The 23,858-nt window shown below is 42.2% G+C and overlaps 1 protein-coding gene and 1 long non-coding RNA gene across 2 annotated transcripts in view; one reads left to right on the top strand and one right to left on the bottom strand.

The window, feature by feature from the left end:
• Window positions 1-11,663, bottom strand: part of VAPA (VAMP associated protein A) — a 42,448-nt gene extending 30,785 nt beyond the window's left edge. Inside the window, exon 1 of the mRNA XM_032152819.2 lies at window positions 11,344-11,663. Within this exon, the coding sequence (XP_032008710.1) occupies window positions 11,344-11,422 (79 nt within the window). The 5' untranslated portion in view covers window positions 11,423-11,663. The remainder of the gene's footprint in view (window positions 1-11,343) is intronic.
• On the top strand, window positions 10,350-13,379 carry LOC131383473 (uncharacterized). The gene is made up of 2 exons (XR_009213518.1): window positions 10,350-10,719; window positions 12,362-13,379. It is a non-coding gene; the product is annotated as an uncharacterized LOC131383473 (long non-coding RNA).
• Window positions 13,380-23,858: the final 10,479 nt, after the last annotated feature.

Below are 23,858 nucleotides of genomic sequence, written 5' to 3'. Positions count from 1 at the left end.
TCATGAAAACTCTCCACTTAATATAGTCATGTAATCATTTTTTATAAAACAGTATTCCCACTCTGGGAGCCTAAAATTACAGTATGAAAAAGTTACCAACAGGAAGGGACCATGTCTTTTACTTCTTTTACACCATTTTCATACCATGTCTTTTACTTCTTTTACACCATTTTCATACAGTGTAGTATTGTTCTGGTCGCATAAATACTCATCCATCACCTTTACATAAACAGGTACCTAAATAAAAAATGAAAACCTTTCTATTCTTTTGGCAGCCTTCTGGGGGAAGGGAGATGCTCATTTCTGTTACTGATGTTATACTATGACTTTTTAAAAAAAGCATAATGTAGTATGTTCAATCTGAGGCTTAACAGCTAAAACCATTACCTAGGTAATGGACCTTGGGTAAATCACTTCCCCTCTCTATCCCAGTCTAACCTCCTTCATTTTAGAATTTGTAGGTAAAATGATCCCTAAGGCTTCTCTCATGTCATGTGACATTGTGATTAACTTTACTTACCACCTTAAAGAACGTCTTCTACCCTGTGGTAAAGATGGAAGATAATTCAATCCTAAACCCATCACAGCTTTATTGACATTTTATTTAAAAAAACTACCTTAAACATTTTAGGAGTGCTTTTTAAGGTATTCTGATGCATACACTGCTCATTCTGACCTAAATAATCCTGGTGACATAATCTTGAAAACGAGGCAGAGAAAATAAACAATAGTCTTAACTCAGAAGTGGAACACTTTGATTTGCAACATTTCATACCAATTTTATGTCCCTCCACTCTAAACTTCCAAAGAACAATAAGACGTACACATAAATTATTTGTAAAAGAACAATGTTAGTGTTCAAGAATGAACATGAAATTAGAGCATGCTACTTACTAATAATTTAACATCTTGATTAAAATAGAAACCAGTGGTCCACATCTAAAGTTTAAGTTTTTGGATTCTAGATAGGTAGGATGTAAAGAAATAGAAAAGAAGGTACATTTTCAGAGAACCTGAAATAAACTTTTTTTATTATTATTTAGATCTAAAGTTCTTGCTAGGGGAAAATATAACATGAAAAACTGATCACAATAATCTTAACTAAAAACATACAAGATATAAATATATAGTTATACACAGCATAGTTATAAAAAGTTTATCAAAATGTTAACAGTGGTTATTTTGTGACACTAAGTAATTTTTATTGGCTTTATAATATCTCCCGTCCAAGTACTAACCAGGCCCAATCCTGCTAGCTTCCGAGATCGACGAGATTGGGCACGTTCAGGGTGGTATGGCCGTAGACGGTTTTATCGTATCTAAACTTTTTCCATTTTCTACATTTAGCACTGATTTTATATAACAAGGGACTTTTAAACATGTACCCATAGTAGCTTAATTTGCTTATAAATCCTCTTATTTGTAAAATCCTGGAAGAAAAAACTGAAAAAATTAAGAACCACAGATTTTTTGGGGATCTGTTGTTAGTGAGGTTTTTCTCAGTGGGAACAGTACTCAGAAAACAAGACCAAAAGATTCTGGCCCTACAGGCTTTAAAAAGTAAAATTTTTTCACAGGAAAAACTAAACAGGAAACACTGTACGATTTAAAGGCACCCTATGTCTTTAAAGTATGACAGTCACTCCATGTCATATTATTCAAGAATTAAAATTATATACATATTCATATACACTTCACACATATACACACATACATGAAACATAAAGCTACAAAACAAAAGAACTGTCAAAACATAGGCCCATGAGAAATTTGTCAAGTTATACTATAAACATACGTTTAAAAGTCCTCTCATAGCAACAATTCTTTTTTAATTAACATCCCTACTTTTTAATGGTAATGCAATCTAATCATTTCCTTAAAAGGCTGAAAGATACGTAACTAAACTTCTCACTCCTTTAAATCTGAATTTTCAGAACAGTATCAAACATTCGTGACAACTAGTTATAAAGAACATCCAAACACCAGAGAAAAGCAGCTAAGCATGCTATGGTGTATTACTGATGCATAAGTCAACAAAAATGATGTGGAAGTTTCTTTTATAAGCATTGAAGACACCAGTTTAGACTTTTTTTTTTTTTTTTTTTTTGAGATGGAGTCCCAGGCTAGAGTGCAGTGGCACAATCTCGGCTCACTGCAAGCTCCACCTCCCGGGTTCCCGCCATTCTCCTGCCTCAGCCTCTCCGAGTAGCTGGGACTACAGGTGCCCGCCACCACGCCTGGCTAATTTTTTGTATTTTTAGTAGAGACGGGGTTTCACCGTGGTCTTGATCTCCTGACCTCGTGATCCGCCCGCCTCGGCCTCCCAAAGTGCTGGGATTACAAGCGTGAGCCACAGCGGCCCAGCCCAGTTTAGACTTTTTATAAGTGAAATATGTGTTACAGAATAACAAAGTGAAATATGTATAACAGATTATAGAATTTTTTATAAAGTGAAATGTTAAAGAATAATGTGTTACAAGTATGTCTTCAGAAAATATCAAATCCAATCTCATTTAAGCAAAGAATATTTTATTATTAAAAAACCCATACTGAAGAGTTCATCATAAAGATGTAAGCAATTCAATGGCACAGGAAATGAAGTATAACTGGCATCACAGGAGAGGCTGTATTCAAGAGAAACTAATTCCTGGGATCAAAAGACCTCTCTGCCTATGTTTCTCTACCTTTTTTCTCTCAATTAGTTGCTTCTGCTTGCCACTGGTCCAAATTAGCCACTGTTTTGTCTCCCAGTCCATATGACCTTGAAGGTCTAAAACCTATAACCATCTATTTATACTTGTGTTTCAAGGTGAGGCATCAAAATTTTGACTGGTCAGTCACCAGCATATATATTGGCTGGCCTTGAATCTAGATTATAAACAGCCTCTTCCTGTGAGGCCAGGTATACCTGATTTCCTATGCCATTGAGATTGCTTATTAATAAACTCTTTTTTTTTTTTTTTTTGAGACAGAGTCTCGCTTTGTTGCCCAGGCTAGAGTGCAGTGGCGCGATCTTGGCTCACTGCAAGCTCCGCCTCCCGGGTTCACGCCATTCTCCTGCCTCAGCCTCTCCAAGTAGCTGGGACTACAGGCGCCCGCCACCGTGCCCGGCTAATTTTTTGTATTCTTAGTAGAAACGGGGTTTCACCGTGGTCTCGATCTCCTGACCTTGTGATCCACCCGCCTCGGCCTCCCAAAGTGCTGGGATTACAGGCATGAGCCACCGCGCCTGGCTAATAAACTCTTAAGTGTGATTTTGTTCTTTGTAATAGACTAAATATTAGAGGATATCAAAGAACTACTGTTAATTTTATTACATGTTAACAGTATCATGATTATGCAAAGAAAATGTCTTTTTTTGGTTAGAAATGCAAACTCAAGTATCTAGGGATGAAATGTTATGCTATCATCCAGGATTTGTTTTAAAAATACTGAGGCAGGCCAGGTATGGTGGCTCATGCCTGTAATTCCAGCACTTTGGGAGGCTGAGGAAGGAGGATCGCTTGAGACCAGGAGTTCAAGATCAGCCTGGGCAAAATAGCATAGCAAGACTGTCTCTACAAAAAAAAAAACAGATATAATAATTAGCTGGGCACAGTAGCATGCACCTGTAGTCCTAGTTACTCGGAAGGATCGCTTGGGCCCTGGAGTTCAAGGCTGCAATGAGCTATGATAGCACCACTGCACTTCAGTCTGGTGTCAGAGTGAGACCGCTGCAAAAAAATACAAACACGGAGGCAAACAAAAATATATAAACAAGTATGATTATAGTAAAATGTTAATTATTAAATTTATATTTAAATTTAATTTACTAAATTAAGGCATACTGAGGTTCATATTATAAGGTGCTCATGTTTGAAAGTTTTCAAACGTTTAAAACTTACTAATTTGAGTCACATTTCAGTTATAAAAAGAATTAAACCAGTAAACAAGCATTTGCAAGTTAACAGTCCTCTCACACATTTAATTTTTTTCTAAAACTTTATGATCAAAAGAAGGCAAGATCCATCCTGTATTAACCTCCACCTCTGAAAGGCAAATAAGATTTCACTAAATGGTCAGTAAAGGTAAGATAAAAAGAAACTACGTTGAGATGATGGATATGTCAATTTGCTTCACTATAGTAACCATTTTACTATCTATATGTATCCCGTAACATCGTGTTATATGTATACCTCAAATATACACAATAAAATCTTTTTAAAGGATTAAAAGTATAGTTTTCCCTATTCTTTATATGCATTTTTCTGCTTCACAGAAAAATAGCATTTTCTTTTTGTACTCAATTGTCATATATTCACACAAACTTTTAAAGACAGAACACCCAAGAAATCACCTAGTCCTACCTCTCACTTTACAAATGAAAAAAACACAAACATGAAACAACCTACCTTTAGGGTTAGTCAGCTCTTTACAAAATACCCTACCACCCCTTTTCTGGAAGTACAAAATTTTGAAAGCACTATTACCTGCAAAGGCAGGTGAAAACTCCAACTGAGTCAAGATCCAAAACTAAAAAATAAAAATTACTGGAGAAATCATCTGCATCTTATTAATTCAATCAACACTTATTGGGCAATCATTTTATGATGCCAGAACTTGTGAGTACAAACATTAACAGGTATACACTAAGAGTTCATAGTATAGTTTGGGAGGGGAGAATATGTAAGCATAACTACTATCTAATGTGAAAGTACTGTTATTACAGGTAAGCACAAACTTCAACAGTGGCATGAAGGCTCAGACCAACTTGGACTGGTAGAATATCGACGACTTCTCAAGAGAAAGTGATTCTTGAAATAAGAGGCTGCCTGACAGACGTAAGGGAGGACAATATTCTGAGCAGAGCCTGTGCAAAGCATTGCAGTGGCCTGGAGTGTTTGCGAAAATGGTTTCATATACCCAAAGTTATGGAGAGAAGAAAAACAATAGACACTGAGGCTGGAGAGTTAGGCAGTGGATTTTGGATTTTTCAAGTACATAACGGGAAAACATTTAGAGTTCTTTAACCAAGGACTAACAGTAACAGCCTCCTTTTTCCAAAGCGTAGTTCTAGCAGCAGTGTGGAGGACAGGGTAAAGAGCTGACAATAAATGAGGCTGGGCACAGTAGCTCACGCCTGTAATTCCAACACTTTGGGAGGCAGAGGCGGGTGGATCACCTGAGGTCAGGGAGACCAGCCTGGCCAACATGGCAAAACCCCGTCTCTACTAAAAATACAAAAATTAGCCAGGCATGGTGGTGCACGCCTGTAATCCCAGCTACTAGGGAGGCTGAGGCAGGAGCATCACTTGAACTCAGGAGGCAGAGGTTGCAGTGAGCTGAGATAGCGCCACTGCACACCACCCTGGGTGACAAAGCGAGACTCCATCTCAAGAAAAAAATGAAAGAAAGAAAAGGAGATGTCTGCTGACTAGTAAATATAAAAGGTAATCACCTGAAGTAAGGAAATTACCCAAAGCCCAGACCTTTCCTTAAGTAACACACCCATTTAACCAAATCCACCTTCTTGTTAATATCCTGAAAGACCTAAACATATTTACCAAATGTCTTCCTCCTACACCTCTCTTCACACACCCCCAAATAAGATGCATTTCATCCTCATCCAGACATCCACCGTTTCTTAAACAAATAGCACCACCATTTCCCCAGTTATTTAAGCAGAAATCTCAGACATCCATACCCTTTCTCTCAGTGCACATAGAGACCACCAAGTCTCACTGATTTAACCTAACTTTTCACCACCTCCAGTACCATGACCTCAGTCCAAGGGGTCACCACTTGCCAGGACTGCTGCAGCTGCCTAATTCATCTCTTTCTCCCCTCTAGTATAATTTTACATTGCTACCAGAATTATTTTTTAATGCAAATGTGATGTTATTCCATTCCCTCCATCTTTACTGCTCCTCTCCTCACTTAAAAACCCTGGTGGCTCAGGATAAAAACAAAACTCCTAACTTGACCTACTAAACCAGCACTACATTCATCTTGGCTATTTTCACCACTGCCACACCGACCTCTTTCAGTGTGGTAAATGTTTCACGGTCCCTCCTGCTACCGGATATTTGAACATGCATTTTCCTTTCTTCTTCACCAGGATAACTTTTACTCATTGTTGGAATCTTAGTTCAACTGTGACAGCCTGATCGAAGACCCTTACTTTACATTCTCGTCGCACTATATAGCTCTTCAGGGGTACACTTTATTCTTCTCATTATTTTATTAGTATCTCTCTCTCTTGTTAGAACTGCCCCATGAAAACATGGCTTGTGTTTCACTCACAACTGTAGTTCCAGTATTTATTCATCATACCTGACATGTAGCAGATACTCAAATCTAGTCATATTAGATCCATAATTGAATGAATTTTAAAAATAAATGAATTTGGAAGTAGAAACGCATTGAAGTGGACAAAGGGATTATGTCAAAAATAGAAACACAGATTTTAATTATTAGATATGCATATTGTTTCTGGTGTGAGTAATCATGATGCCACTAAAAAATAAAAATAAAGCCAAGTGCAATGGCTCAGGCCTGTAATCCCAGCACTTTAGGAGGCCAAGGCAGGAGAATCACACAAGGTCAGGAGTTTGAGATCAGCCTGGGCAACACAGCGACACTCCCATATGTAGGTAAAAGATTAGCTGGGCGTGGTAGCATGCACCTATAGTCCTAGCTATTCAGGAGGATCACTTGAGCCCAGGAGGTCACGGCTGCAAAGAACCAAGAACGTGCATGCCACTGCACTCCAGGTTGAGCAACTGAGCAAGACCCCGTCTCAAAAATAAAAATAAAAAATACAAGAAGAGTAGGCTTGGGTAGTAAAAAAGTTGAGATATTTTGAGTTTAGAGTCGCTGTGCAATATTCAAATCTAAATAGTGAGTAAGTTGTTTGAGTATGTGCTCTTGACTGACTGTGAAATGTGAATTAAAACAGACTTGGGGGTGTAGCAATACCTGCAGAGAGCAAGGAAGATAAACAGAAAACCTCAAAACAATGAAATGAACAAAGAAAGTTCACAGAGTGAGATAAATGAAACCAAATCAGAATCTCAGACACACGAGCATTTGAGGAGAACGCCACAAATAAGATAATAAATGGAGCAAATAAGAAAATTAGAAGACAATGGTGTTATAGAAGCCAGAAGAATTGAGGATTTTTTTAAAGAAACTGTCGGTAATGTCAAGAGCCAGGGGAGGTCAAGTGAGATAAAAACTGGAAATGATTAAGTCAGCAATAAGTAGTGAGGGGGTAAAAGTACCGTGGACTGAAGAGAATAAAAGATGAGTAACTGGAAAAACAGTGAATATGGACTATTTTTCCAAAAAGTCTGAATGCAAAGGAAATGAAGGACAGGGAGAGACACATACTAGAAAGAGTTATGGTCAAAGAAATACATGTCTGCTTATTTGTTTTTAAAATGAAAGACTCTGGTGTATTTATATGTTAAAACAATGCAGCCAGTGATTGAAAACCAGCGGGAAAACATCTCATGGAACATGGTCTGAGTCATAAGGAATTTTACCTTAGCCAGCAAAAACAGAGAAACAAAGAACCCTGGGTATGAGCAGGGTTTTTCTTTCTCAGGGAAGAAAGTATGGATGTGTACAGCTTAACAGGTGTTACAAGAGGAAGGCACATCATGGAAGAGATCGTATGTCTTACCGAAAAAAAAAAAACAATCTGACTTTTATTCTGTGAGCAACTGAGAGTTACTTAAAAATTAAGGAACGGAGTAATATGATTAAAGATTACATTCTATAGCCCCAGGCGTTTTGTATAGCCACTGGGAAACATGAAGAGTTGACTGGAAACACCTAAAAATGTGCTAAATATCCATCCAGAGGAGTATTCTCTAATGTTCCCCCCGTGCTGCTTCTATGCAAAGATGCACTAGCTGATGTTGACACCACACGTCCCTTGATCCCTCAGAGAGCTTAATTTTCTTTGTTGATTTATTGTTATGGGCCACTCTCAACACAAGGATTTTGGTTTATTTTTGTCTCTCTCTGATCATTAAGAAGAATCTATTTGAAATTTATTTTAGCATTTTATAAACTTTCTTCTTCAAACTTTTCTACAAAACTGCTAATAGGGGTCAGGTGCGGCGGCTCACGCCTGTAATCCCAGCACTTTGGGAGGCCAAGGCAGGTGGATCACCTGAGGTCAGGAGTTCGAGGCCAGCCTGGCAAAACCCCGTCTCTACAAAAAATTCAAAAGTAGCTGGGCATGGTAGTGCATGCCTGTAGTTCCAACTACTCTGGAGACTGAGGCAGGAGAATTGCTTGAACCTGGGAGGCAGAGACTGCAATGAGCTGAGATCCAGCCACTGCAACAGAGCAAGACTCCATCTCGAAAAATAAAAAAAAACTGCTAATAGGTAGAAAAATAAAATGTGTAAAACGTTATAAACGGAATTTTATCATGTAAAAAATTTTAAAGACAAAAAAAACTTTCACATAAAATACCAAGTTTCAAATCTGAAATCTAGGTAAAATTACTTCCAAGGTTTAAACAGAATTTGAAGTAAAGCAGTGTCTACTTCTTTTTCTTTACTAACACAAGAGATCTACTTCAGAATTCATTACATCATCATAAATGCACTTTTGTATGTTAACGATTGTATAAAACAAACTTTTTTTTAAAATACTGAGGTATATAGAAAAATGTACTGAAATAGTTGGTATCTGCTTTTGCAAAATTGTGCAAAATACTGTTAATTCATCTTCAAGACGGTTGTTAGGTGTATAAAAGAAAAACTATCCAATCTCAGAATGATTACCTGAGTCACTCCTGGAGAAACCATCTCAAACTCAGAATCAAAATAACTAAAATAAACCTACTAGAAGATGACAAAGAATTCTGCAAAACTGTCTTTTAAAAGTCCTTCACTTAAAAAGAAAGTTTTGAATGACTTAGGGTAAGTCAGTTAAATGATTTTTTTCTATCATAAACTAAGCACAAGTAGACTGTACATTCTAAATGAATCTCCTCAGTGTTGAACTGTGCATTTAAATACACAAAGGTTTCCATCAAAGCCAACAATTTACCCTTGACTAAAAGAATATTAAGGAATCAAACACCAAATGTCACCTCCCAATCCTCCCCATTATCTCCATCTTTAAACTGAAACACACAACAAACTACTGGGCATTTAAGTACCAGGCATTCTCTCACAGCGGTGTGTTTACTCAACCACTCTCTTGGCCTAAACCTCCCTTGAAATGAAAAACAAGCCTTTTCCTTAAAGGCCTCCTAAGGGAGGGATGGGGGACGTAGAGAAAGGGCTTCTTTCCTCAGACAGGGTTGTCTCTCTGTTACACCATCTACACACCTTTTCTGTTTCCCTGGCTAGTCTTATTTTTACTGGCAACACAAAAACAATGTGTTTTATAATCATAGCTATAATTCTCCAATACCCCCAAAAAAGGAAATACATGAGTAAGTCACTGTGTAGAGCTTTTGCTTGTTTTTTAAACCTGCTTCTCCACTATTATTACTCTCTTACTACAGCAACGTAACAACTTCCCTAAGGAGAAAACTTCGAACTGTGGACATTTCCTGGCCTAAAACTGGTTGTAAAGGCTTGTAAGTCCCTAATGGCAATTTACACATAGTTATCCAGTAGAGGAAATGTTCACTGTAAACACAGTCAATCAAAAGATAAAAACGAAATATTAAAAAAAACACACACCATACAGATTTACATTAAATTATCTCAAGATAATGGCTGAGTTAGGACTTTCCATGATTCCTCAAAGGTTTTCCCCCAGCTAAAACTACGTAAAAATCACACAACTTACATAAGCTTGCAATAAAATACATTCACTGCACCTTCTCTTAAAACCAAATCCTTACCCAACAAGTAGCTCACTTACACTTCTATTCAAAGAAATTCGTAAATGCACTAAAAAGCTTGCAATGTAGTTACGCAATATTAATCTCATAATTCCAGAATATATTTTAAATTCCTAAAACTGAAGTTTTTCCTATGGAAAACAATGTAGTTGGTTTTCTCTTGGACTCAACCTTACACAACAATAAAGGATTTAATTTTTTCTTTTAGCAATAGAATTGCTATACGCCTCACAAAAATTGTTCTCATTCAACAATTGAAATACAAGACATAGACTTCCAAAACGGGACTCACTTTACACTTAACTAAAGATAGGAAGGAACCTACTTTTCTATTAGATGTTCGCACTCTTTCAGTATTCCTTAAGAACAAAGAAAAAAATAAAAATCTGTAGATTTTAACTCTCTTTCCTAAAGTACACTACATATTGACAAGGAAACGGACCAAAAGCCCCTGCGATTCTTCCAGGACCACCAAGTCAGACTAAAAACTTATCACCGGCAGTACTACAAAAACCTACAGTTACAGAGCTGGGTGACACCTTATCAGCCTTCTCAGGATCTGTCGGAAACCGCAAACGTAAAAGCAAAAAAGTCACACGCACTGAAGGTTTCTCAGCAGAGAAGCTCAACTAAAGGGCTAAATAAAAGCACGCGGGTGGCACACTGAAATGTCGTAGAAGGCAAGAAGCCCCGCTACTATGAACCTACAACTCTCCGTTTGCGGCTGACGCATCGCTCCTGCCCGCACGCGCCTGGGTCCGTGCCAACAGCACCCGGCAGCCCTCGCCAGGCACCTCCAAGGATTCTCCACCTCCCCCGCGCCCTACACCTGACGGTCGAGTTCTAAACCTGGCGAAAAGGTGAGAAGCGACGCCTTCCGCGGAGCCCGAGGGCCGGCTGCACTGAGCTCTCCCAGGGCCGGGGCAGGGGCCGGGTGGCGGCTCTCACTCCCAAGGGGTCCCGCGCCGCGCGCTAGCCTCCCTGCGCCGCTGACAGCCAGGAACGGGCGACAGACGCAGCTTGCGCCACCTCCAGAGCCTACTCCCCGCCGCAGCCCAGAGCGCAGGCCCTCGGGTGCCCACCCGCCCACGCCCCGACGGAGCACACCGTGGGCCTCTGGGGCCAAGGACGCGGGCCCGGGCGGACCGCGGCGCGGGCGGGACGGAACGCCCAGGAGGCGCCCCCGCGGGACCGCAAGATGGCGGCGGCGGCGGCAGCAGCGGCGCCAGGGCCCGGCTCCCCTCCGCCTCGCCCCGGCCGGCGCGCGCACCGCAGGGCGGGCGGGGATGAAGCGGGCCTCAGCAAGGGGCAGGCCGGCCGAGGCGGCGGCGAGAAAGCAGCCGGGAAAGGGCAGGCGCCGGGGCGTGGGGGAGGGGGCGCTCCCTCGCGCCAGGGCCGCCGACGTGCCCTCCGCGCCCCCCGCCGTCAGCCAGCCAGCCGTCCGCGCGCCCCACCCCAACAGGGGGTGTCCCCGCTCTGCCTACCTTTGAATTTGAGGTCTGTGGGCGGGTCGAGGACCAGGATCTGCTCGTGCTTCGCCATGGCCCCTGAGGCGGACGCCATCGGAGAGACAGCGCAGAGCGGGGGCGCGCCCGCGGCGGCGGTTTGCTGACTGGGGGCGGGGGACGACGGCGGCGACGGCTCGGCCGAGCTCTAGTACGAGGCCAGGCTCGCGGCTCCCGAGCCCTGACGCCTGCCGCTGTGTCGCCGGTTCGGTGGGCCACCCGCTGGGTCAGCAGCTCCGGATCTCACAACTGACTCAACCCCACACCAGCCGCCACGGCCACGCGCACTGCGATCCTCGGCGACCCACGTGACGGCCTCTGCGTGCCTACGTGCGCGCCCCGGCGGCCGGGAGCCCCTAGCGCTCGTCCCGCCCTCCAGGCCTGCCTAGCGCGGCGCGGGGCTGCTGCGCCTGCGCGCTCGCGCCTTGCCGCGGCCCGGAGCGCAGCCCAGCTGTCAAGGGAACGGGTGTGGAAGGAGGCGGGGCAAAGGTCCGCGGGACCGACGCGATGCGCAGCGCAGGGCTGGAGGCGCAGTCCTCTGTCACCTTGAGTTCCGAGTACGGAACTAGAGAAACTGCTGTGGCAGCGCATCACACTCTTTCAAGTGGGAATGCCCAGCGGAAGGGACAAGTAGTAGTAGTAGGGAAGCACCCACTCACTACAACTCCCGGCATGCCCCCTGCGGGGCGAGGCCTTCGCCGAGGGCCTGGCCCTTTGCGGCCCTGCGCGGTGCTTGCTGGGAACTGTAGTAACGGCTGTTTATGGGCGGAAAGGAGAGCTAGGTCTGTTGGAGGCGAATGGGGTGGGGCTCGCGGACGCTAATTTTGGCTCTCAGAGCGCGTCTACTTTGCGCTAAAAAAGGAAAAAACTTTTGAAGACTGAAACGAGGCCCCAATGTTGGAAATATATTAATAAAATCTGCCCTGTGGAGAACAGGCGGGGTGGGGGGGGGGGATGTGTCCGTTTGCTCTAATTCTATCCAATCCTCTGTTGGCAGGGCTGCATTCCCTGTGGTATCCAATCCAGCCTCTCCTGCTTCCTGAGTTCTCTCCAGTGATGCAAAATCAGATAAGGAAACACACCTCGTCTAGGAAGCAAGAGGAAATATGACAAAGCACACAGAAACTAGAAATAAAAGTCAAAATCTACACCATCGAACCCAAATAATCTTCTTCAGTTTTAATGATGGACCCAAACCAAAACAGTTCTCACATTCACATGTTAGAAACTAACTCCATCTGCATCACTTACGATAGGCTGTAGTAAACTGAACCAAATGAGAAAAATCCCAGCTGCAAACTTGCTGACAAAACTTTAGCCGATTGCCAGGGTAGTCCGGTACAGGAACGTCAGATGAAACCAATGTGCTGTAAATAAACCTATATAGTATTTTATGATACGGTTCGAATTTAAATCCCTAGGTAGCGCCACGAAACAAAAGACATATTGATGCTACTGCCATGGAGCAGCACAGTTTGTCTAGAAAATAAACGAGACGAAACAACAGTCTAGACATAGGCACCAAGTCTGAGTTTTCATGTGCGATCCAGGTATTAAGAGTCCATCCAGGAACAGCCTGCTGGAATTGCTAGCCTGGCATTCACAGAAGATTGAGACACCCAGGAGGAATGTGTCTTCAGCCATGAAGTTCCTGGGAGTAAGACGTGAAGCCAGCTGGATTTCTGGGTTGGGTGGGGACTTGGAGAACTTTTCTGTCTTACAAGAGGATTGTAAAATGCACCAATCAGCACTCTGTAGCTAGCTAGAGTTTTGTAAAATGCACCAATCAGTGCTCTGTAAAAATGCACCTATCAGCACTCTGTAGGTAGCTAGAGGTTTGTAAAATGGACCAATCAGCACTCTGTAAAATGGACCAATCAGCAGGGCATGGGCAGGGACAAATAAGCCAATAAAAGCTGGCCACCCCAGCCTGCAGGGGCAGCCTGCTTGGGTAGCTTTCCACCTTGTGGAAGCTTTGTTCTTTTGCTCTTCACGATAAATCTTGCTGCTGCTCACTCTCTGGGTTTGTGCCATCATTTCTTTCTTTTTTTTTTTTTTGAGATGGAGTCTCACTCTGTCCCCCAGGCTAGAGTGCAGTGGCGTGATCTCAGCTCACTGCAAGCTCCGCCTCCCAGGTTCACGCCATTCTCCTGCCTCAGCCTCCCGAGTAGCTGGGACTACAGGCACCCGCCACCACGCCCGGCTAATTTTTTTATATTTTTAGTAGAGATGGGGTTTCACCGTGTTAACCAGGATGGTCTCGATCTCCTGACCTCTTGATTCACTTGTCTTGGCCTCCCAAAGTGCTGAGATTACAGGCCTGACCTAGTGATCCACCCACCTTGGCCTCCCAAAATGTTGGGATTACAGGCATGAGCCACCACGCCTGGCCCGGGTTTGTGCCATCTTTAAGAGCTGTAACATTCACCGTGAAGGTCCAGGGCTTCATTTTTGAAGTCAGCAAGACCAGGAACCCACTGGAAGGAATCAACTCCGGACGCAGGAGGATAGAGTGCTTAAGTAGTTTGAAGCATATTCTAAATTTACCTTTACTGTGATTTCTTTCTATTCACAAAGTTTATTTTGAAATGTCGATTATCATTAAGGTAGAATACAAAAAAAAATTGTATGTTTATTAAAATGGGGGTTCAAGTTGTTTTTGTTTTTGTTTAAGAAAAAAAAAAGCTAAAATTGACAATCAGTCCAAAGGATAGTGCCCCACATAGGTTTAGTTGTGAATTGACAACCCTAAAGGCCCTCACAAACTCCAGTTTTTTGCCAGCCTAAGAACTCTTGTCCATGGGCCAGCTAGCCTAGGCTGATCCAGTCCCTCCATAGCTGGAAGGACACTTCTCTTACCAGAAACTATTCGGGAAGCCCCTATGTGCAAATAGTCAACTAGCAGAATAGCATGTGGAGGAAATTCCCAGTAACTCCCCATGGGAGGATGAATGATCGCCCATTCACTATAGATTTAATGGGAAGCCTGAATTGGATGTATTCTAGTTTCCCAGTCTATATTATTAAGAAATCTCTGCCCATTTGAGTCATCTGTCGTTGGAATCAACTGTTTTTTCACTTCTCAATATTGCTTCAAAAATCGTGTAGGTATTGTCTTAAAACATATAAGAATGCCGGGCGCGGTGGCTCAAGCCTGTAATCCCAGCACTTTGGGAGGCCGAGGCAGGTGGATCACAAGGTCAGGAGATCGAGACCTACCCGATTAAAAAACAAAATTAGCCGGGCTTGGGGTGGCCCGTAGCCAATACCCGGGTGGCTGAGAATGGGGTGGACCGGAGGAGTTCTTGAGCCGAGTCCCCCATATCACCTGGGACAGCAAGACATGTCCCAAAAAAAAAAAAAAAAAATATATAATATATATATTATATATGATTTAAAATTCTGATATCTTGGGATTAATCCCCTATTCGTATTTTAGAGCATTAGTTTAATAATCACTGAGTCATTTTGAATCATCTACTTCACATCAAATAGTGCACTATTTAAGTGGTTTGTGCTTTGGTATTTATTAGTACCTTTCTTCCAGCACTACAAATTTCACAAACATCGTCACACCCTACTCAGAACAACTTTATAACAGTTGGCAAGTGCCACTTTTGTTGTTAAATATGGAAATGAAAACACAGATGACAGCATCTCATCTTAGTAACAGAGCTCAACTATGGGCAGGGGGTTGCCCAATGTTCTATTCTGTGCATTTTTGCTCTTCCCAAAGCCACAATAAAATGACAACCCACAGTGATCAAGGCAACAATTTAAAATGTAATTGACTTACCTATTGTTTAACATTTAAGCTAGGAATAATGAACCATGGGACCTATGTTCATTTTGTTTGCTCTTTTTAGATTGGCTAATGCAGCACAGAAAGACCTTAAAGTATTAGCAAATATATATACTCCGGCATATCGAGCAACCGAATTTTCATGAGTCTATAGAAGTACAAACGCTTTGAATATTATTTCAACCTATTTGAATCACTAATAGTATTCACCTTTGGACAAGTTCTCTCTTATGGGCTTGGCAAAGATTTTTTTTTGTTTCCAGTACGGATGGTATCAAAGTACTTATACCCCTCTCCTTCTCCATAGTTAAACATGTTAAACTTTACAGTAGAGGTGCTCTGTAATTGTGAATTTGTTTATGAGCAATTCTCTGAGTAATTCACTTCAGTGAACATTTAAACAGGCATGCTTTCAATAAATATTGAGGCAGTAAAGTAAAAGTACAGGCTTTGCATCTAGACTGCCAGGTTCAAGTTCCATTTTCCACTGTGTGATCTTTGCAGCTCACTCCACCTCTCTGTGCCTGTTTTACATCTGTAAAATGAGAAGAAGAATAACACCTACCTTCTGGGTTTGTTACCAGGATTCAATGGGTTCCTACATGAAGAGCTTATAATAGTGCCTGACTCCAGCACTGTTACCTTATTAATATTAAATGTTAAATCACTGCTGTGTACTCAGCACTGTGGCAGGTATTGGTGATTAGTCGTGAGCTGATAGACATGGTCCCTACCCTTATAGGCTTACATTCAAGAGTGAGAGACAAATGTGAAATAACTATACAGTTATTTCATTTGAATTGTGGTAAACACTAGGAACGAGAGGTCTAGGGTACTGGGAGAGTAACCCGTGGGAACTGAGTTGAGGGTTTGGAGATTATCTCCTTCAGGGAGTAATAAGAAGTATCTCCTGAAGGATATCTGGATATCCAGGAAAGGGGAACAGCATATGCAAAGGCCAGACTGACATGAGCGTGGCTCATTGCAAATTGTAGAAGAAAAGCTGATGTGTTATGGTGAATAAAGTGGGTAGTGAGTAGCAGGAGATGAGGCTGAAAAGCCAGATTATGCAGATTGTTTTAGGCCATATTAAGGATTTGAGTCTTTATCATAAGAAAATAGGAAACCATCAAAGGGTTTAAACAATAGAGTCATATAAGCAATTCTTAAAAGTTCTCTTGACTACAATGTGGTGATTGGATTAGAGGGAGTAAGAGGGATATGGGGAGAACTGTTTAGATTAGTGCTATAATTCAGAAGACAGAGGATGTTGTGACAGAGGATGGTATTGCAGAGAATGACAGTTTGAGCTAAGGTAGACACAGTGGAGATGGAGCAAATACAAACAGATTTGAGAGATATTTAGGTGGTAGAATCAATAACCAATCAGCTATTGATTAGATACAGGGCTGGTAAGAGAAAGTAAGAGAGTGAGGAATCACTCCCCTTCTTCTGGTGTGTGCAGGTGAATGAATGATGGTACTAGTCACAGAGACAGAGGACCAGATACTGATGTTGGAGTGCAGGGAAGGAAAGATCACTAAGCCAGTTTGATGTAAGATGCCTTTGAGACATTCATGTGGAAATGTTAAATAAGCAATAGAATGTTCTGGTGGGAACTCAAGAGCAGCAGCTCTGCGCTGAAAACTGAACCTCCAAGTCTTGAGCATGAATGGTCACGGGCATGTAGGAGGTCACCTAATACAGACAGAGAAATGACCAGAACCTCGTACTCCTTCTTGGGAAACTGCAACTTTCAAATATCTCATTAAGTGAAATGAGTTAGCTTGGGTGGAAGAAAAGTGGCTAGAGAGTTGAGTAGGAAAGGAGGCCATGGTTATTACCATGGATGGCTCAGTTGTCCCCATTCCGACTTCCTCCAGGGTTGCCTTACTGTATTGCAGAAGTCACTCCTTTGCATCTAGGCTCTTTTTTGCAATGAGAAAACCCTGGAGACTTAATGTATCCACCTTAGTGGCTCACAACATTGTACTTGACCTTACAGCTGTGATAAAAATTCTTGAACCCTTGGAAAACTCACACATCGCCTACTTTTCTCAGATTCTGTTGATCTCTCCTCAGCTCCCTCTAAATGACTTGTTTGCCAGTGCCAGAGCATGCTGGCAAAAAGAAAAAGCCCAACAAGCATCAGGACTCCAGAGGACTGAACCACCAGGCTTGCCCCTTGCCCAGTTCCCCCCAGGGGAAGGCGATCATACACAAATGGAACAAACGAACTGAGCTCATGGCCACGGCAACTCTCATTATTCCTATTTGTAATCTGGTCAAAGATCAGTAGAATTGTGGATTTTGAAGAACTGTAAAGCTGAATAATGGAAATGAAATCACAATTCAGATACAAGTCATAGATTTAATTAAATGTGTATGGATCGTTCTTGAAGTTTCTAGACTTACATGTAAAGGGCAATTATCAGGTGTGGCTTATCACACATCAATCTTATCAGCATGGTTCAATTTAAGAAAAAATGCATTAAGCTGAAATTAGATTGTGCCCACCAAGAAGACTTAGTAACTATGTACTTTTGGAAATGAGTATATAAATTGCAGAGCTGTTCAGCAGTGTAGTAAACAATGTCTGGTCCTTGATTCTACATTTTCTTTTGTGACATCATTAAGACAGAAGCCTAGTGTCACTATAAATTATGTAAACCTTCAGTCAGAATAATTCAATCTGTACAGGGTAAATTCTCATTGTCTTTATTACAAATGGTGAGTGATTAGCATGAGACCTATGACTTAATGTAAACCCCATGAGAGCAGGGGCCTCATGCCTCATGCTGTTCGCTGGCATATCTCTAGCATCTGCAACAGGGCCTGAGACACGGAAGCTGCTCAACATATATTTATGGTTTTCTAATTTTTATTTTGAATTACAGTTAATTATTGAAAAACATGGTTTTGAACTGTATGGGTCCACTTACATGGGAATTTTCTCCCACCTCTGCCACTCCTGAGACAGCAAGACCAACTCCTCCCTTATCTTCCTCCTCAGCGCACTCAACGTAAAGACCATGAGGATGAAGACCTTTACAATGATCCACTTCCACTAAATGAATTGGAAATACAGTTTCTCTTCCTTATGATGTTCTTAATAACATTTGCGTCTCATCACCTTCCATAAATTTACTGATCTGCTGAATCATAATATGCATATGAAGGAGTCTCATTCTTGCATACCCCTGTGAAAAACAGATAGGAAACTAGAGTACAATATTTGTGTCTCGTTCATTTTGCCTTTTCCTTTACAATATACAATCAAAATACTGTTTTCCAAAGTAACTTTGGCTAGTGCTTTTCTCTCCCACCCCTTCAGTGTGGTTATGTTATTCATTCATAATACAATTATAGTAAATTCATTTATTACTTTTCGCATTCCATTTTGTCCCATCCCCATTGTTTTAACCACCTATTTTGGGAGTTTGTGAAGCATTAACGTGGCTCTAAGAGTAAAAATTAGCATGGTTCTAAGTATGAACATGGTTAGCAAAGTATCTCTCCCTGATTCCTATGACTCCATTCTTAGCAATACCATTATTTCCCCTATGTTATCACCCAAAACCTGTAAGTAACCAATTTCAGCTCCTAATTTACTCTTTGGCACAAATGAGCAGATGTACGTATATTTTCTTATATAATGCACTTTTGTTTTTGAGACAAGTTCTCGCTCTGTTGCCCGGCTGGAGTGCAGACACATGAACACAGCTCACTACAGCCTCAACCTCCTCAGCTCAAGCATTCCTCCTGTCTCGACCCCCCAGGTAGCTGGAACCACAGGGATGTGCCACCACGCCAGGCTAACTTTTTAATTTTTTGCAGAGACGGGTCTCCCCATGTTGCCTAAGCTGTATAATGCTCATTCTTAGTTGAAGGGTAGAATATTATACCTTTATGTGCTTTGCTTTTTTCACTTAATACATCCTAGACATGGGATATTTGCTAGTTATACTAGTTTCACTCTGTAACAGAGGTCATAGAGCACTTCCTTGTTCTTACAGCTGCACAGTGCTCCACTCAGTGGGTGTTATTCAACCACTTTCCCATGTACAGGCATTTAGGCTCTCTCTAATATCTTGCAATTAACAATCAACGAGCAAGTTGACCAAACCCTGTATCACCCACAGTGGTTACCCCAGCTTCCTACCTCAGGCTCACACCCATGGCCACATGGAGGGTTCTGTACAACTGGGTGGAAAAAGAGGAAAGAGCCCAAGCTTGGTTTATAGATTGGTCAGTTCAGTAGATGAATGCAAGGTGAAAATATTCCTGTCTCATGCCCACCCCACTGCAAGTCTTTGTGGTGAGCAATGAATAACCTTGTGCATATGTATTTTCATATGTTGGAGGTATATCTAAAGAGTAGATTCCTAGAAGTGGGACTTGTAGTTCAAAAGGTAAGAGTGTATGTAGTTTTTGGTATTGACAAATTCCCTTCGTTTTTTTGCTTTGCTTTTTCTCCCCCAGAAGCTATGTGTTTCCGAGACTAGCCCTTTAAAACAAGCATATTTTTAATTCTCTTGTCTGTAGTCTGTGCTCTGAACTCCTCAGACACTATTTTACTAGTTTCAGACTTACGATGGACTTATTCTTTTTGGCAGTGGGTTTAAATCAACCTTAGACCCCATTGCTAGCTCCCTCCAACTCCTTCCCCTGTAGTTTTTCTCATCTGTCTTTGCTCACCACATTCCATGCTAGGAATACAGCTTCAGTCCAGGTGTCCTACTGGGCACTGTGTTTCCCTCTTTGTGGTAGGAGATGCAAGGGCAAGAATGTATCTTTTAATTTGGAGGAAGTGTCCGGCATACTTCTGATTACTGGACCCCTGAAAACTTTCCTGAAGTGGCAGGTCCCTGTCCTAACAAGACCTCCCGAATGCTGGCTACTTCTTGTTTGTCCTGCCCAATCAGCATGATGTCACCCATGTAATGGATCACTGTAATGTTCTGCAGGATGTCCAGACTGTCTGGGTTTCTTCATACTATATGATGACAGAGGGTAGAAAAGTTCACAACGCCCTGAAGCAAGACTAAATTAATGCTGTTGTCCGTTCCACATGAATACAATCTGTTGCTCTTCAGAATAGAAAAGAGCACATTTGCCAAATCAGTGGCCACATAACATGTACCTGAGGTTTTAATAATCTGCTTTAGAAACAATACTGCTCTGTTTGGCAGCTGTAGTAGGGCCGCAGCTTGGTTAGGCTTGTGGTATTCTACGATCAGATCATTGCAAGCATCAGACTGGCTGAGCAAATGGAGACATGATAGGAGGGACCACCACCTTGTATCCTTTCAAGCTCTAATAGGCATTAAACCCTGTGATGCAATAGTGCTTTGATTTACTATTTTGGTCCTGGGGTGGGGGCAGCTTTAGAGACTCCTACTTAGCCTTCCCTAATGTGATAGCTCCTACCCCACACACCACGGACCCAAAGGTGTTATTTCAGCAGCCAGGGCCCAAGAAAATGACCACTAAGTAGATGCGTTGCAACTGAGGAGCTGATTGTACACATATAAAACATATTACTTCAGCCAGGGCTCTAAGGTGGGACGGTGAAGGGACACACGCAAGATGACATTTCAGATCTCGAGGTATTCGTGTTAAATAAGTCCCTGTGTCCAACAATCTTTGCAAGGTCTGGGTATTCCCTCCTCCCCAACATATAGTGACCCAAGTAAATGGCCATAGGTCCCTTTGGGACAGTCCTGGGGGAATCTTCATGGTATTTCTTTGCTGTAGTGATGCTGCCTACTTCTTCCTGGGGACTTGGCCATCTGTTCAGTCCATGAGCTCCGAATGTGAAAATTGGCTTAGGTCTGGGAACTCAGCAAGGGAACTTGTAGAAACAGAGGCTGCAGGGAAGGAGAGGGGTAGGGAAAGGGAAGATGTTGACCGAAGCGTACAAAGTTTCAGTTAGACTAGAAGAATACATTTTAGTGATCTATTGAACTGCGTGGTGACCACGGTTAATAATAATGTATTGCATATTTCAAAATTGCTGAAAGAATATATTTTTAATGTTCTTATGACAAAAAAAATGGTAAGTTGGTGAGTTGATGCATGTGTTAATTAGCTTGACTGAATCTTTTTTTAAATGTATACATATATCAAAAAATCACATTGTACCCAATAAATATACACAATTATCATTTGTCAACTAAAAATAATTAAAAGGTGGCCGAGCGTGGTGGCTCATGCCTGTAATCCCAGCACTTTGGGAGGCCAAGGCGGGCAGATCGCAAGGTCAGGAGATCGAGACCATCCTGGCTAACGCAGTGAAACCCCGTCTCTACTAAAAAATACAAAAAATTAGCCGGGCAAGGTGGCGGGCGCCTGTAGTCCCAGCTACTCGGGAGGCTGAGGCAGGAGAATGGTGTGAACCCCGGGGGGCGGAGCCTGCAGTGAGCCGAGATCGCGTCACTGCACTCCAGCCTGGGCGACAGCGAGACTCTGTCTCAAAAAAATAAAATAAAATAAAATAATTAAAAGGCTGGGTGCGGTGGCTCACGCCTGTAATCCCAGCACTTTGGAAGGCCAAGGCAGGCAGATCACTTGAGGTCAGGGGTTTAAGACCAGCCTGGCCAACATGGGGAAACCTCATCTCTACTGAAAATACAAAAATTAGCTAGGCATGTTGTCACACACCTGTAATCCCAGCTACTGGAGAAGCTGAGGCAGGAGAATTGCTTGAACCTGGGAGGCAGAGGTTGTGGTGAGCAGAGATCATGCCACTGCACTCCAGCCTGGGCAACAAGAGTGAGACTCTGTCTCAAAAAATAATAATAATAATAAAAAGTTTGATAGTTTTTTTTTTCCACTACAGTTAAAATGACTTATAGCCACAAGACAAGCAATAACAAATGCTGGCGAGGATGTGGAAAAAATGGAACCACTGTACACTGCTGGTGGGAATATAAATTTTTTTTTTTTTTTTTTTTACTTTAAGTTCCGGGATACATGCACAGAACATGTTGATTTGTTACATAGGTATACCTGTGCCATGGTGGTTTGCTGCACCTACCTACCCGTCATCTATGTTTTAAGCCCTGCATGCATTAGCTATTTGTCCTGATGTTCTGCCTTCCCTCACCTCCACCCTCAACAGGCCCCATGTGTGTTGTTCCCCTCACTGTGTCCATGTGTTCTCATTGTTCAACTCTCACTTACGAGTGAGAACATGCAGTGTTTGGTTTTATGTCCCTGTGTTAGTTTGCTGAGGATGATGGCTTCCAGCTTCATCCATGTCCCTGAAAAGGACAAAATTTCATTCCTTTTTATGGCTGCATAGTATTCCATGGTGTATATGTACCACATTTTCCTTATCCAGCCTGTCATTGATGGGCATTTGGGTTGGTTTTATGTCTTTGCTATTGTAAAAAGCACTGCAATAAACATATGTGTGCATGTGTCTTTATAATAGAATGATTTATATTCCTTTGGGTATATACCCAGTAATGGGATGGCTGGGTCAAATGGTATTTCTGGTTCTAGATCCTTGAGGAATCGCCACACTGTCTTCCACAATGGTTGAACTAATTTACATTCCCACCAACAGTGTAAAAACGTTCCTATTTCTCCACAGCCTTGCCAGCATCTACTATTTCTTGACTTTTTAATAATCACCATCCTGACTGGCGTGAAATGGTATCTCACAATTATCATTTGTCAATTAAAAATAATTTAAAAAAAAAAAAGAAGGCTTGATTAAAAAAAAGAGAAGAAGAAGAAAACATACTAGAAATGCTTATTCCACATACAGGAACACATTTCCTTTAAATATATCCTAATGCTGATCCCTCATTGCTATCTTGCATTTAAACACCTTTTGCAAAAATGTTTTATTCACTGGTGCATTCATTTCTTAATGGCTGTTGTAACAAATTATCACAAACTGGGTGACTTAAGAAACAGGTATTTTCTCACAGCTCTGGAGGCCAGAAGTCCAAAATCAAGGTGTTGACAGGGCTGTGCTCCCTTGGGAAGCTCCAGGGGAGAATCTGTTCTTCGCCTCTGGCGGCTGCTGGCAGGGAGCCTTGATTTGTGGCCTCGTTGCTCCAGCTGCCACTTCTGTCTTCACACTGCCTTCTTCTTGGTGTGTGTTGAATCTCCTATATCTCTTGTCTAAGGATACTTGTGATGGCATTTGGGGATCACCCGGATAATCCAGGATTATCTCCTCATCTCAAGAGCCTTAACTTAATCACATCTGCAAAGGCCCTTTTCCAAATGAAGTAACATTTACAGGTTTATAGTATTAGACCTTGATGTCTTTGGGGCTACCATTCAACCCTCTACAGTTGGTATTAATAATCTTCACATCAGTTTAATGACTTGGTTAAAATTATCTCTGACAAAGAACCTAAGGCACAGAAATGTTACTTACTTATTTATTTATTTATGAGACATGGTCTTACTCTGTTGCCCAGACTGGAGTGCAATGGCTCCATCTCAGCTCACCACGACCTCTGCCTCCCAGCCTCAAACGATTCTCCTGCCTCAGCTTCCTGAGTAGCTGGGATTACAAGCTCGTGCCACAGGCCCAGCTATTTGTGTGTGTGTGAGAGACAGAGTTTCGCTCTTGTTGCCCAGGCTGGAGTGCAATGGCGCGATCTGGGCTCACTGCAACCTCTGCCTCCCTGGTCCAAGTGATTCACCTGCCTTAGCCTCCCGAGTA

This window comes from Hylobates moloch, unplaced genomic scaffold (genome assembly GCF_009828535.3).
Source record: "Hylobates moloch isolate HMO894 unplaced genomic scaffold, HMol_V3 SCAFFOLD_5, whole genome shotgun sequence".
NCBI lineage: Eukaryota > Metazoa > Chordata > Mammalia > Primates > Hylobatidae > Hylobates > Hylobates moloch.
This window is presented reverse-complemented; position numbering and strand designations above follow the sequence as displayed.